This window comes from Molothrus ater, chromosome 26, assembly GCF_012460135.2.
Source record: "Molothrus ater isolate BHLD 08-10-18 breed brown headed cowbird chromosome 26, BPBGC_Mater_1.1, whole genome shotgun sequence".
Classification (NCBI taxonomy): domain Eukaryota; kingdom Metazoa; phylum Chordata; class Aves; order Passeriformes; family Icteridae; genus Molothrus; species Molothrus ater.
The window spans coordinates 2760047-2775891 of NC_050503.2; the positions used below are offsets into that span (position 1 = coordinate 2760047).

The following is a 15845-nucleotide window of genomic DNA, read 5'->3' on the forward strand; positions in this document are numbered from 1 at the left end:
AGCTCCCGGGGCTCCCTGACAGCTCCTGGGGCTCCCTGACAGCTCCTGGGGCTCCCTGAAAGCTCCTGGGGCTCCCTGACAGCTCCTGGGGCTCCCTGAAAGCTCCTGGGGCTCCTGCAGCACCCAGGGCTCCCTGAAAGCTCCCGGGGCTCCCTGACAGCTCCCGGCGCTCCCTGACAGCTCCTGGGGCTCCCTGAGAGTTTCCTGGAGGTTCCTGCAGCACTCAGGGCTCCCTGACAGCTCCTCAGGATTCCTGCAGCACCCAGAGCTCCCTGAAAGCTCCCCAGGACTCCTGAAGCACCCAGGGCTCCCTGAGAGTTTCCTGGGGCTCCCTGAGAGTTTCTTGGAGGTTCCTGCAGCACCCAGGGCTCCCTGACAGCTCCTCAGGATTCCTGCAGCACCCAGAGCTCCCTGTGAGTTTCCTGGGTGCTCCTGTAAGATCCAGGGCTCTCTGACAGCTCCTCAGGATTCCTGCAGCACCCAGAGCTCCCTGCGAGTTCCTCGAGGCTCCTGCGGCTCCCTGAGAACTCCCTGGGGCTCCTGCAGCACCTCCCCAGCTGGCAAGCACACACCCAAGGGCTCTCAGTCTGCTCCAGGTTAGTGGTTTGTGCTGGATGTGTGCTTTGCAGGGCAGTAGGTCAGGTTACAGAGAGCAAGTGCCATGTGCTGCTCTGGTTCTGGGCCTGCACTGGGGAGTGCCACTGTCCCTGTGGCACTGAGAGCAGCCCTGTCCCCACTGCACTGACACCAGCCCTGTCCCCCTGGCACTGACACCAGCCCTGTCCCCACTGCACTGACACCAGCCCTGTCCCCACTGCACTGACACCAGCCCTGTCCCCCTGGCACTGACAGCAGCCCTGTCCCCACTGCACTGACAGCAGCCCTGTCCCCCTGGCACTGACACAAGCCCTGTCCCCACTGCACTGACAGCAGCCCTGTCCCCCTGGCACTGACAGCAGCCCTGTCCCCTTGGGACTGACCAGCCCTGTCCCCCTGGCACTGACACTGATGCCATCCCAAGCTTCCAGAGGAGACAAATTCACCAGTGAAGTTTTGAATTCCTTTAGTTGTGCACCAGGAAACCCAACTAGTCAGGGCACTGCAAGCACAAGGAGTGTCAGGTCCTAAAGAGCCTGAGCTCCCAGGGGCAGCCACTTCTCCAAAGGTGCTGGGACAGAACCTCCTACCAAAGGTGCTGTGACACCAGAACCTCCCACCAAAGGTGCTGGGACAGCAGAACCTCCCACCAAAGGTGCTGTGACAGAAGCTCTCACCTCGGTGTCCCCAAGGCGCCCGTAGTTCACCTCGTAGAGCACGATGAGGCCGTTGGGCTCCTTTGGCTCCTGCCACTTCAGATGCACTGTGTTCTTCTCCACCAGCTCATGGGACACTGGGCCAACAATGTCATCAGCTTTAGCTAGAACCAAGTTCAAGATCAGGTTTAGTTTCATGTCTTTGGGCAAAATTCACACCTCACCCATCCTCCTTTCCCACGGGGACATACGGACAGCCCCTCTCTTCCATATTGCAGCTGCCTCCCGTGGGAAAAGCAGCACTTTGGGAGGAACCACCAAGGCACAGCAGGGCTGAGGGGCAGAATCACCTTCTGGCATGGTCCTGGCACTGACATAGGCTGCCACGCTGCAGCGGGACTCCTGGGCATCGTGGTTGCAGGCGTGCAGCTCGATGCGGTACCCGGTGAAGTGGCGCAGCCCCGAGATCACCAGCGACTCCTTGGACAGCACCTTCTCAAAAGGTTTCTGCTCCTCTGCACCCTCAGCTGCTGCTGAGTTGTTGGGGGAGGATGGGATGGTGGGGAACACCACGGTGGAGTTTGCCACAGAGCCCAGGTCTCTTCGTTTTCTCGATGGCCTGTTGGACGACACGGTCACCAGGTCAGTGCCACAGCCAGTGCCAACACATGCAGCTGGACAGGAAGGGTCCAGATGGCAGAGCTGAGTGACACTGAAAACTCCAACTCTGAGTGACACTGAAAACTCCAAACTCAGATCTTTGCTGCTGAACTGAACTTTCCACTGCCACCTCTGATTACCAGGCCATGATCAGCCCCAACAGGGATTTGCTCTCACAGGTCTCTGCCACCTTCCCTGCTTCCCTCTGCCTTCCCTGGTGCAATTCTCCTCTTACAGCAAAAGGCACCAGCCAGAAAGCAGAGTTTGAGATGTCCTGATATTTGCAAAGCAACAAAGAAATTCAGGATTTTTTCTTTTTTTAACCAAGACACGCATCTTTACAAAATTCTGTATCTGCACAACTGCACACAGGGAGATAAAATAAAAATAAACCAACCCAAGCTTCAAGTGTTTGCTTGAGAATTCAAGTTCCCCTGGGTCTCTCAGCTGAGTCTAACTTTACCAGGTTGCCTCACAGATGCCTCGGGCAGGGTTGCAATGCTTTGGAGCTGCAGCCTGAGCACACCAGGTCACACCACAGCCCCACTCAGTGACCTCAGATGTGCCACATGTCCCAGGTGTCACCATCTTGCATTTTTAAAGCAAAAGGCCACTCTCCCAGCTCTCTGGAATACATTTGCCACTCTCACCCCCAAGGCTGAACCTCGATGGATACACAAAGCATTTTAACCTCTTCCCAAGAGATCAAATCTATTAAGTCCTTTTCAAGGCATGCATTTAGAACTCATGATTCTGATTATATATTCACTGTGTGGTTTTGTTAACCAAATGTTGCTCCTCAGGTTATTGCATTTCCATCTGAAAATGTGATTTTTTCACTTGTAAAACCAGCACCTGCAGCGTGACCATGTCACCTTCCCTGTCTGCACTGAGTGCCACCAGTCAGTTTTAATATCAGGTTTTGTCAGCAAATAAACAGAATAAATTCAACAGAATTAAGAAACATTCAAAAATTTCATTTTCTTGGCAAGGAAAAAAAAATATAAAAAGAAGGGATCAGTACCAAACCAAAAGTGCTCAATCTAACACTCTTATGTGCTGCCACATATTTGCCACGGGGAATTCCAGGTCAGGAACTAACCAAGGTGGTGAATCAGTAACTGTATTCAGTTACACAAAAGGAATTAATGCCAGTTGAAATCCAGACCATGTATTTTAAGGGGGTGATGATCTTTTTGTGTGTGTGTGCATGTGTGTGCAGCTATTAAAGGGTACAAAGAGTGACCTGATCTGAACCCACACTTGAGGCATCTCCAGGCTCTAAAAATGTAACAAGCTGCTGAAGCAAATCTTTGCTGCTGAACTGAACTTTCCACTGCCACCTCTGACTACCAGGCCATGGCCAGCCCCAACAGGGATCTGCTCTCACAGGTCTCCCCCACCTTCCCTGGAGCTGTTTCTCCTCCTGCAGCAAAAGGCACCAGCCAAAAGCAGAGTTTGAGATGTCCTCAACCTAAACACTGCACACAACACAAATATTCACAGAGCTGTCATCATCTCAGCATGGTTTGGGACCTCAAAGCCCATCCAGTGCCACCCCTGCCATGGCAGGGACACCTCCCACTGTCCCAGGCTGCTCCAAGCCCTGTCCTTGGGCACTGCCAGGGATCCAGGGGCAGCCACAGCTCCTCTGGGCACCCTGTGCCAGGGCCTGCCCACCCTCACAGCCAGAACACAACATTCATCCACCTGATGATAAATAAGATGGCAGGTGTTGGGGAAGATGAAACAGGAAAGCCTTGTAAATATGATTGCCTGGCAAAAGATTTTGAGAATATGGAAACTATAAGCGAGATTGAAATGAAAGCAAGCTTTGAGATCCCTCAGTTACTGAACAACGGGAAAACAATGGCATGGCCAGCTGAAGGTGATCCCCTTTGGATCAAACAACACCCTCTGCTTGCAGGCAGCTCCAAGGGTCAGAGCAGACCCTGCCAGCTTGGCAGAAGGGGCCCAAAGAGGAGTTTTTAGGGTTTAAAATGTAACACAGTATGGTAATGTAATGATTCTTATAGGCTGTATGGAAATGCTATAGGATTTGTATCTTGTACTAGATTGGTTAGTGAGAATCAGAATATTCAACACAGAAGAAGATTTATTGTATTGTAACGAGCTCTTACCCCTCTTACTCTCTCACCCTCTCATCCTCTCTGCCCCTTTCTTCTCTCGGGCCTGCTCTGAGCTGTGCCTGGCAGCTCCCAGCAGGGCCCTGCACCCAGGCCCTTTGCAATAAACCCCAAGTTCCACGACCAGAAGAAGATTTATTGTATTGTAACAGGAGCCTCACCCTCTGATCCTCTCTTTTAGTCTCTCATTCTCTCTTTACCACTCTCTTTCTCTCTCTCTCTCCCTCTTTGGGGCCTGCTCCAGCTGTGCCTGGCAGCTCCCAGCAGGGCCCTGCACCCAGGCCCTTTGCAATAAACCTCAAATCCCACGACCTGGCTGCAGAGATCTCTCGTCTCCATCTGTCCTGACCGTGCTACCCCCATCAATCCTACAGGCAGGTTCAGCAAACACATTCCAGTTTTAAGTTTTCTCTTTCTTAATTACTAATTAACTCCTTTTGGAGCTGCTGTTCCCTCAGCCTGTGTGGTGCTGTGAGCAGTGTCCCCTCAGGATGGGGCAGAGTTCAGGGACCCAGCTCTGGGTCATGCCACCTCCCTCCTTGGGAAGGATTCCTTATGGTCAAACAGGACCTGGTTTGCATAAAAGCAAAGCTACACCCTCTGTTTATCCAGTGTGAATTCAGCTGATCCTCGTGTTCAAGGGAATTTTGTTTTTCACAAGTAAAACAGTAATTTGACCACTGATGCAACACAAGAGTAAAATGCAAGAATTCCTTCCTTCTCAAGTCACAGTAAGTTAAGAAAAGCTTTTGAAGCTGTAAATCCCCAATCTTCCCATATTTATTATCCTGGATTTGCAGCAATTTTCTTGCCAAATTCTCTGTGTTTTCAAACATCTGATTTTTCTCAGAGTTGTTCCAGTGTAATTTGCATTGAGGCCATCTCAGCAGCTCCAGGGAGCTCCTGTGAAACCCTCAGGTCCAGGTTCCTCCTGTCCTCACAGGTGACCAGGGGGTGTGAGGGGGCTGGTGGTGACACCTCAGCACACACAGCATGGCCTGTGCTGGGGGATTCCAAAAATGCCTCTGGTACCTTAAGCCAAGCTTCTCCACAGCCCTGAAACTACCCCAGGTCAGCTGGCCTGGCCAAAGCATTTTAGATTTCTCTGTACAATTAACTGAATCGGGAAATACAGGGGAAACAATAACTCTTAAAGTGAGTCATCCCTCAGATCTTGCTCCCCAAGAATCCTGGGAATGGCACAAACGTGTGGAGGACAGAGACAAAGAACTGGGGCTGCTCCTGCTGCAGTGGTGAAGGAATGGAGGGAACACCTGGAATGACACCCTGAACAGCAGCCACTGAGCTCCTCTGTGCCTCTCAGGACTTTTTCTGAATCTCTCCCTGCTTTCCACAGAATCATGGAGGGCTGAGGCTGGAGGCACCTCTGGGGATTGTCTGACCCCAGCTCCTGGCCCAAAGCAGCTGCAGCAGGTGGCTCAGGACCATGCTGGACCTCCAGGGATGGAGACTCCACACACCCATCCCTGGGCAGCCTGTGCCAGGCTGTGACCAGCCCTGAGCTCCAACCTGTGCACAACTCCTCCAAAATGAGAGCAAATAACCCAGGAAAGAAGAAACAAAACACCAAACAAACAAAGATGGCCACTTTGTTCAGCCCCAAAGGGGACCTGGAGTGAGGCACTGCCAGCTCTGCCTGCACAGAGGAACATTCCTGAACTTCTCATTTGGCTTTTTGTCACTGCCAGAGAACACTGAGCCCCAGGAGGTGTGACAGTGGCTCCTGGAGTGGGTAACCAACGTGCCCAGGGGGAAGGAACTGTGATTGCCAGAGGGTGAGATCAGCCCTGCACTGAGGCTGGATCCTGCCCAGGGATCAGATCGCGGGGAGCAGGGCAGGAGGGCAGAAATGGCACAGGGAAAACAAGAAGATATCAGGGAGAAACTGCTGTGATTCTGCTCCCCTGGCATCTCCTGTTCCCTGCTGGCCTCATCCCTGCCATTCCTCTCGTGACTGGCAAGCTCCTGCTCTCCAGGAGAGGCCACACAGCACCTCAGGAGAGGTCACTGAACTCTCAGGAGCCACAAAAAAAGCACCTGAAGTAAATTAAACCGCACTCCCTGCTCCCTGCCAGGCTCTGTGAGCAGGTGATAGCACAGTATTCACAGGAAGAAGAATTCTGATTTATGTGCTGACAGCCTGGAGCCTGCCAGGGAGGACAAGCAGGGCACGTGGCAGGATTAGCTGGCCATGGGATGTGGGGATTTCTTCCTCAGAAGGCTGACAAGGTGGCACATCCTGGTGACTGGTTTCTTCCTAAAATGTATACCCCAGAAAAACTGGCCTGAGAAGCATCCTGGGCTGGCTGCACAATAAAATTGGGGGTGGGGAAAAAAAAAAAACAACAAATCAGAGCGTCAGAATTGTCTGCCTGCATCAGGAGGAGTCTGGCTTTTGCATGTGGCTTGGTTCTCCTCTGCTTTGGAATATGTCATGTCCTGGCATCCTGTGGCACACTGGAGCTCATCCTGATGGGCACCAACAGCAAAAGGAGGAGCTCTGCTCAAGCTTCCAGGTGAGGACTGCAGGCACCAGGGCAGGGAACCCCAGGGAAAATGCTCAGTGCAGTGACCCAGCTTTTGTCAGGCAGCTGCAAATGCAGGTTTGCTGGCTGAGGGCAGCAAGCAGAGAATAAATTTAGAGCACAAAAGGCATGAGAGGGAGAAGGGTAAATCACCACAGATTCTACCCTGCTCCCCAGCACTTCCTCCCCAGGCTGCAGATGAAGTGTGAAGATATTCAACACCACTTAATGTGACACCAAGTGTGCCACTGCAAACAGGATATTCACCACCCAGGCACTCACATTCCTCATGGTATTGGAGGCATTTCCCACACTAAGTGAAGGGAGACCACAAATACCACGCTGGAGGACGAGGCTGTGGCCTGGTAAACTGCCCTTCTCCTTTCTTTTCAACTCAATGAAAAACTTGACCACAAAATTTCAAGACAGGAAAAGAAAATCGCTATTTTTGGCATCATGTGATGCCAGATGAGCTGCAGGCTGTTTGTTAAGGATTCTCACTTTATTCTTGAGCTGAGGAGAATTCAGGGACAGGAAATGGAAACAGGAGATTCCCAATCTGCAGGAAGATCCGTGGTAGGTGCTCTGCTCTCCCCATTCCAACACCCATATCCAGCTGGACTAGACAAGCTCATGGAAGCCTGGCAATGTGGCTGTGTCCAAGCTGGTATTTTTATTTAATCCTCAAGTACATTTCCCTGCCCCTGAGCCCTGTTTGATGTTCTCACCTGGGCACAAAAACCTCGTTGTGGAGATAATTCTCAAAGGTCTTGCGGAAAGCAGATTCCTCCAGCTCCTTCTGGATCTGGGAGTCTGTTTTAGGACAGGAGCAACATTCCCCACTGACATCCTCAGCTTCACTCTGGTTATACTTCTGGGGGTCTTCAGATTCAAAAGGAGGAGACCAAGTCCTTGAGGGCAGCTTTAATCCTGGAGACAAAACAGTTTTAGTGTCACTTGTGCCTGTCTTGGCAGAAGATGTTTGATCCTACAAAAAGATCCCAAACCAGTGTACACAGGATTCATGGCACATTTGGGCATCCCATATTTCACATCCAGGCCTGAGCAGTTCCCTCTTTTCTGACAGGCCTTTAATTCAAAAATGCTGGTTTTGCAATGCAGTTTGGATGCTGCTTTATCCCAGTTCAGGTAACACAGAGCAGCAGGTGAGATTTTGGAGTCTTCAGTGCAATTCTGTGTTCTCAAGGAATTCCAAACCAGGGACCAGCTGCCTTCAAAAATTAACTTAACCCTGAGCTCCAGCAGCACCCAAATTTTTAACTTTGCTTGTTGCTATTAAACTCATAATTCAGTTTAAAAGGAGCAAGGGCAGAAGGGAGATTCCCCAAAGGAAAAAACATGTGATTACTTTGTAAAAAACATTTTTAGACCTTTTAGACATTCCTTAGCAGCAGCACCTAATGTAACAGAATAGGGAGGGACAGAGCTGATGCCAGAAAAACAGTCCTGAATCCAGCAGGACTGGGACCCCCAGAGCACCCCCAAGGGAAAACCCCAATTCTGGGAGAGACGGAGGGAAAGGGCTGGAGGGAGAAGCAGCCACTCACCTTTGAGGCAGTAATCGAGTTCATAGAGCTCACTGTCCTCTGCCTGCTGCTGCCAGTACACCAGGTAGTGTGTGATGTTCCCATTGGGCTCTGAGGGAGGCTTCCACTTGAGGATGATTTGGGATGAGGAGTTGGAGACAGAGATGGGATCTAACGGGACCGACGGGACTGGGGGTGGGCAAGAGACAGAGGTCACTGCACTGCCCTCAGGGCCTGCCAAAGCAGGCACCAGCACAGGCAAATCCCCATTTCTGTGGCAATCAAGCATTCCCTGGCACCCAGCAGGCTCCTCCAGCCTGGGCTGGATCATCCTGGAGGTCTCCTCCAGCCTTATCTTAACAAGGTCACACAAAGTGGATGGAAGAGGTGCCCATTGGCACCATCTGCAATCACATCCTTGGTTTAAGAATTCCTCCCTAGCAAAGCAGGGCAGTGGGAAATTTCCTGGATAATTCCTCCAGGGAAGTGGAAAGTTTCCTAAATAATTCCTCCCTAGCAAAGCAGGGCAGTGGGAAGTTTCCTGGACAATTCCTCCAGGGCAGTGGGAAGGAAGTTTCCTGAACAATTCCCTCCTACCAAAGCACAGCAGTGGGAAGGAAGTTTCCTGGACAATTCCTCCCTACCAAAGCACAGCAGTGGGAAGGAAGTTTCCTGGATAATTCCTCCCTACCAAAGCAGGGCAGTGGGAAGGAAGTTTCCTGGACAATTCCTCCCTACCAAAGCACAGCAGTGGGAAGGAAGTTTCCTGGATAATTCCCTCCTATCAAAGCAGGGCAGTGGGAAGGAAGTTTCCTGGATAATTCCCTCCTACCAAAGCACAGCAGTGGGAAGGAAGTTTCCTGGATAATTCCTCCAGGGCAGTGGGAAGTTTCTTGGATAATTCCACCCTACCAAAGCAGGGCAGTGGGAAATTTCCTGGCTAAGCCCCAAGCAGACTCAGTTAGGCCTGGCTTTAGCCCTGCAGGGTGCTGCACTGACCCGTGGCGTTGGTCTGCACGTAGATGATCTCGCTCTTGGCGCCGTACGTGCGCCGCTCGTCGGAGAAGGTGACCAGGGTTTTCACAAACACTGCATACTGTGTCCAGGGCTTCAGGCCCCTCAGGAGCCAGCCTGGCTGGGCCTGGGCTTTGGGCTCGTTGGAGCGTGGTGGGGGATCCACATCCACAACTGTCCAGCTGTTGGAGCCACAGGCGTCCTGGCCATCGAACTCCGTCACGTTCTGGTAGGGACTTGAGGAAAGAGAAGGCTCCAATTAACAGAATCCTCAATCAGGCTCCTAAAAACATTTCTAAAGACACACTGGAAGTTATCACCTTTTACCCTTCAGAGAAAGTAAAATGATCTCATTGTATTTATTCTGAAATGGAGGCATTGGGAGCTTTGTCATCTGGGCCTCCAACAGCATCACAGAGCAGGATCTGTGCCCAACATGACCCCAAGAACTAAATCCAGACTGATTATTGTGAGCTTTATGAAAATCAGCTTGGTTACCTTGATTCTAAAAGAATATTTCTCTTGATTCTAAAAGAATCTTTCCCACCTCAAAGGGGAGAAAACCCTCAGCATTCCACAGAGATAGTGGGGAGATGAGAAACTCCATGGTTTGAGTATGTGTGTCTAGAACAGCAGGAATAACTAAAGTTGGGATTGTTCTTAAATGAGGAACTGTGAGGAGATGAGAAACTCCATGGTTTGAGTATGTGTGTCTAGAACAGCAAGAATAATTAAAGTTTGGATTGCTCTTAAATGAGGAATTGTGACTGTGCACAAGTCAGGGACATTAATGAACACTTTTACAGAAGGATATCACTGGAAACTTAGTGCAGGAGCCACAAAATCAGAGACTGAACAGCTTTGCCCATCCAGCAGGTTTAACATCCCCCTCTGAATGCCAGCTGCTGCTGGTGGCAGCCCAGCAAGGCCACTGCTGTGCCCTGAGGGGTCACTTACGCCTCCTTGTAGAACAGCATGAACCCCAGGAGGTCACGGAAATCAGGGGGCCAGTAGGGCTCCCACTTCAGCAGGATCTTGTCATGAGAGGTCCTAATGGAGGAAAATTTCAGCAGTTCGTTTTCACCTGTAACAAGTGAGAAGTGACAAGAGTTTTATTGATGCTGAAAAACGAAGCATCAAACGTAATTTAAATTTTGGTTTTGATTATCTTAGAAGTTTAAGATAACTGTGAGGATGTTGGCACTGAGAAGAGCTGCCCAGTAAAACCTTATCTTACTTGGCAGCCATTCCTACTTCAAATCAGTGGCTGGTATCAATGCCCTCCCTAAGGTTAAATTTTTCTATGATTTCATGAAAATGACACTGTAGAAGAGCTGAACTAAATTCCAAAAAGCGAGAAATCTAAAGGCAACACATTTCAGAACTGATGATGATCTGCACAGCTGAACCCAGCAATATGGTTTGCACAGAAGGCAAGAGGCCACAGAAATGAAGCAGAAGAATTTCCAGCCTTGACCAGGAGCAGCGAGGTCCCTCTGCAAACAGGAGGGTGTTTGCAGGAGGATGGAGCTCAAGGGACATGCTATGACATGCTTTGTGCCCCCAGCCCAAGTGGCTCTGACTGAATTTGCTATTCCTGCAGTAGCTGCAACAGGAGGAAGAACATTTATTCCACTGGCACCACATCCAGAACAAACAGGGGCGCTTTTTTTTTCCCTTTCTATTTTTTTTTTTAGTAAACAGGATGCTGCCAATGTGAAAGCTGAGCTTGAAATGTAAAAGCAAACAAAAAGCCAAACAACCTGGCAAGCTGTGGTTTGAGGTGGGGGTGGCACAGACACCAGCTCAGCAGGGTGAGGGTAAAGCTGGCAAAGAGAAATGCAACTGTCTCCTCCAACTGCCTTCACACCAAACACCAGCCCAGGAGCCACAGGCAGAGCTGGATCTACTCAAATTCAGGTTCATCCCCAATGTGGGAAGAGTTTTTCAGTGTCCCATGGGAGGAGATGAACTTTACAGACAGCTGATTCCTTGTGCTCCTTGCCTCTGCCCAGGCTGAGCTGTGGTGCCCCAGAGGCTCCGTGTGTGTTTTTCACTGGTGCTGCCAGGTTTCAGGTCACAGCCATTGCATTCCCCTCTCCCTCTGTGCTGGTCTGGCTGCCTGTGGTGATATGTGGGAAACCAGACCAGGAAACTGAGTCAACTGAAAGATCTTCACTTTTTAGGTCTGTTCACAAACAGCTGCATCAATGAGGGGCAACGAGGACAGGATCAGAAATCACAGAATCCTGGAATGTTCTGGGTGGGAAAGGACCTTGGGCTCTTCTGGCAGTGCTGTCCCCAAAAGCAGAGGGACAGTGAAGCCACAGGATGCCCAAGCTGCCCTGCAGGTTGTGAGCCAGGGTCTGAAATCCCAGTTCAGTCAATGCTGGGCTTTTTTGTGATCTCCCAGGATCACAACCCAACTGCAGGGATGGTCACTGCCTCTGTCCCCATGTCCTTCACAGAAGATCCTGAGCTCCAAGGGGCCCATGACCACCTGTGTGCAGGTGAATCTCTGTGGGGCTGAGAATGAATCAGAGCAGAGAGATGCCACCAGCTCAGAACAGAGATGGGTTTTTCCTACCCCTGATTACTTCCACAACAGAGCCCTGGTACAAACAGGGAAAGGGGATTGTTGGTGGCACAGAAAGAGAACAAACAGCAGGGCTGGGGGTGCAGAAGGACTGCATTTCTTGCAGTATTGCTGCCAAAATAAGTGTCTGCAGAACCCCATCTTCAGCAGCACAACTTCAAAGCCCATCCTGTGCTGTTTGCTGACACAGGAAATGTCTGATCATTGTTCCTGAAGAAAGCTGTTGGGTGAAAAACCCCAGAGAGGCATTGCAAAAATTGTTGGAAATTTTTCCCTGCCTGTTGTCATGGCAATTGCCTCACGTGGCTGCAGGGATGGGTGGAAATCCTGTTTCTCCTGTGTTTATTCCATGTTGCCTCATGACATGGGAAAAGCAGATTATGACTATTAATCAGGTACTCAGCAGTAACACAAAGTCCCAGCCTGGGCCGAGGTTACACTGTGCAAAACTCTTCAAAAAGACATAATAAATACACTCCCAGCCCCACAAACCTCCCAGGGTTTTGTGGGACCAAGGGTGCCAGAGGGAGATCCCGTGGGGACTTTAACTCGTGGCACAGTGACAGTGAGTGCACAGGCAAGGGGCAACGTCTGCTGCTTTACCAAAGGGATGAAAAGGGATGAAAAAGCCAGGAAAAGCATCATGGGCTGGGCTGGGAGAAAAAGGAGCATGAGGAGAGCAGGGCAGAGGGAGAGGAAAGGGAAGCAAAGCTTTGTTTTGAGGCTCTTACACGAGGCCTGATCCCCGTTGGTCTTCAGGGCTATGTCATTCCTCTCCTGACGCCCCTTAGTCCCAGAGATCTCCTCCATCTTGTGGATTTCTGACAAGCACAGCTTGGGGTTGTAGTGGAAGAAGAGTTTGCCCCGTGCAATAGTGAGGTTGTGTTTGCTCCAGTCCCAGAGCTGGCGAAGATTCTGGTTGTCCAAGGCATAAAAAGAATAATTCCTGAAAACAGAACAATGAAAACATGGTTTGGGAGAGGATACATGAAAAACTCTTTTTGCACTAATTTAGGCACCAAAGAAAAATGAATGTAAATTGTCTGCCCTGGTAAGGCACAAGCCACGAGCAGAGGAACATTTAAAAATAACTTGGGAATTGTTTCCCAATACAAATCACCCCGATAGAAGTGGCACTCCTGGTACTTCAGAACATTCAAATAAAGCATCTTTTGAGAGAACTCACCCAGCTTCAAGTGTCTCTCCTCTGATCAGATGGAGCTTCCGAAAAAAGGAAAGAGAAACCAAGGCATAAGAGCGGCGGATTTTTAGGTAACCTGAGATTTCTTCTATCAAGCCAAGGTTTGCTTCCAGCTCAGCTGCTATGTTATCTATGGAGAGGAAAACATTGGGAAGAGTTTTCTGGTATCATAGAGAGAAACACCCACATATTACGTGAATATTAAACAATTAACATCAATATGAAACAATTAACATCAATATGAAACAATTAAAGCCCAAACATTAATATTTAACAATATTAATTATTGTATTTGCTGAGATCCTCGTGGCAGGGAGGAATGATGAATCTGACTCCACGTTCTCAGAAGGTTAATTTATTATTTTATGATACTATATTATATTAAAGAATACCATACTGTACTATACTATACTGAAGAATACAGAAAGGATAGTTACTATGCTAAAATGCTAAAAAGATAATAATGAAAACTTGTGACTCTCTCCAGAGTCCTGACACAGCTTGGCCCTGATTGGCCAGAGAGTAAAAACAACTCACACCAGAAACCAATGAAACAACCACCTGTGGGTAAACAATCCCCAAACATATTCCACACGAGCAAAACACAGGAGAAGCAAATGAGATAAGAATTGTTTTCCTTTTTATCTGAGGCTTCTCAGCTTCCCAGGAGAAAAATCCTGGGCAAAGGGATTTTTCCAGAGAACGCGAACGCGACAATTAATAAACATTAATATTTAATTTCTTTACGTTAATTCAGGAGAACTGGCAACAATCAATTAACAAAAACCATCAGCTGAAAGCCTTTGCTTTGTGCTGGTTTCTCTGGGTCCCTCTCAGGCTGAGGGGGTGTCCCTGCTTGCCCAGCTGTGCCCACTTACTTCCCCCGCGGATGTTGATGACCAGGCTGCCGTTGACCACGGTGCAGCCCCGCAACGCCTGCGCCGAGGTCACCGAGTCGATGGTCTTCTCCTTGCCAAAGTCACACACCTTGGGGCAGGGCCCCGCACAGGGCGTGCAGTGCAGGCTGCAAAACAGCACAGGAATGGAGCAGGGTCAGCAGGATGGCCCCAGCAGCGCCCTGAGGGATCAATCTGTCGTGGGGTTCGCTTTTTAGGAACTCCAAAGAGAGGCACAGAATTGTGGAACGGTTTGGGTTGGAAGGGATCTTAAAGCTTGTCCCATTCTAACCTCTTTCCACACCTTGCAACCCATCCAACCTGGCCTTGAAAATCACTGCTGATAAATTTAAATGGTCTTAAATTGTCACTTCCACACTTCAAACGTGAATCCCTCCCTACAAAACAAAATGAAGTGACCTGAATTATTGTGAAGAGGAAATTGGCCACGATGCTGCCCAGTGCTCTCCATCCCAGGGCTTTCAAGATAATAAATCCCAGCCCAGTATTCATCTCAAAATCATTAACCAAACGTGTAATTGATGAGTGGAGAGCTGGCCCTGCATCTGGGAATCCTCTGATTGAGGACTGCACACAATGTTGCTTTAAAAAAAGGCAAGAATGTGCTTTGTGCTCTGGGGAAATACTGCTTAAATAGCACGAGCTGATGGCTTGCCCTGGTCACACCACCACAAGAATGTGTTCCCAACTAGTTCAGAGAAAGAAATGCTCTAGGAAAAGCAGGGAGCAGAGCTGAGAGGTCCCACTGGCAGCAGCCTGGAACAGCACAGGGGAGGCCACGGGGCTGTTGCACAAGCAGCACAGCTACTTTAGGGGCTGCTTGTTGCTTCTTTGGAAAAGCAAAACAGGAAATGGCATAAAAAGTCCTGTTAAAGAGTGAATTCCCTGAAATTATTATGGCAGGAGCAAATACATGCACAAAGTGACCAATATTCATAGGAAATCTGACTCACCACAATCTAGAATGGTAATGCGGGACAAACAACCAAGTTTTCAGTGATAAACAGCTCAGCACCATAAATTATTTAATTCCTTTGTCAAAACCCCCTGGGAATAGACAGAATGGCTGTTCCCTGCTTTGATTCGTGCTACACTTGTTTGTTACATTGTGCATTTATGTCTGGCACAGCTTGAACCTGCTCAATGAAAGTAATTACAGGGATGAGGGACTGATATTCTGAGAACGAGCGCTCCGAGGACGCTGTGCTCTCTTCATTAGCCACAGCCTCTCCCTGCTGTGCTTTTCCAGCCTGGCTCCCTGGCCTGAGGCTGCTCCTGAGGGCAGGGAAGCAGGGCTGCTAAAGCCTCTCCACTGCCCACCTCCCTCCTCCCACGCTATGGATGCTCTTCCCTGTCCTCTCTCCATCTCCCTTTCCCACTTTTTCCAAACTTGACAGCAAGCAAGAGAAGAATAAACTACCAGCCCATGGCAGGGAGAGCTTTTAATGGCTTGAATTAGCAAGGTATTAGTTTGTAAATCATATTAAAGCAGACCAGGTGATTGCTCCAACTCCTCTGTGGATGCCATGGGACAGAGAGAAACAGCAAGCGCTTCTCACAGCGGCTTGTGAGAATTTTTAGGGAATTGTAAGGATGTGATAACTTGTTCAGTGTAAACAATCTGCAGGTGGTGTTTTCCTACTTTGTTCTTCTCAAGGATGGTGTATGAGGAAGATCCTTGTATTGCACTAAATAGTCATTTAGTTGTTTGCACTGGGTGTTTGGTAATTTGCACTGTTCACATGATTTGTATCCTATGACCACATGTTCTTCCCCTTTTCCCCACTCTAAGTATCAGCATTGGTGGTCTCTTCCCTGGTCAGTCCCTCCCCTCACCCCTCCTTACTGGTATCCCATTGGCCATGGTCCTCTTCCTCCACCCCCCATTCCCCCAGGTGTAAAAATCTCCCTCCATGAGCCATGAATGCTTCCCATGTGGGTTTTTCCATCTCAAGTCAATAAAC

At 49.5% G+C, this 15845-nt stretch overlaps 1 protein-coding gene across 1 annotated transcript in view; it reads right to left on the reverse strand.

Annotated features, from left to right (window-relative positions):
* Nucleotides 1-15845, reverse strand: part of INSR (insulin receptor) — a 63186-nt gene that overhangs the window by 12457 nt on the left and 34884 nt on the right. Inside the window, exons 4-12 of the mRNA XM_036399236.2 lie at nucleotides 13843-13988; nucleotides 12950-13094; nucleotides 12495-12709; nucleotides 10125-10251; nucleotides 9153-9403; nucleotides 8175-8342; nucleotides 7335-7536; nucleotides 1604-1872; nucleotides 1275-1417 (exon numbers count right to left, since the gene is read on the reverse strand). Of these exons, the coding sequence (XP_036255129.1) occupies nucleotides 1275-1417; nucleotides 1604-1872; nucleotides 7335-7536; nucleotides 8175-8342; nucleotides 9153-9403; nucleotides 10125-10251; nucleotides 12495-12709; nucleotides 12950-13094; nucleotides 13843-13988 (1666 nt within the window). The remainder of the gene's footprint in view (nucleotides 1-1274; nucleotides 1418-1603; nucleotides 1873-7334; nucleotides 7537-8174; nucleotides 8343-9152; nucleotides 9404-10124; nucleotides 10252-12494; nucleotides 12710-12949; nucleotides 13095-13842; nucleotides 13989-15845) is intronic.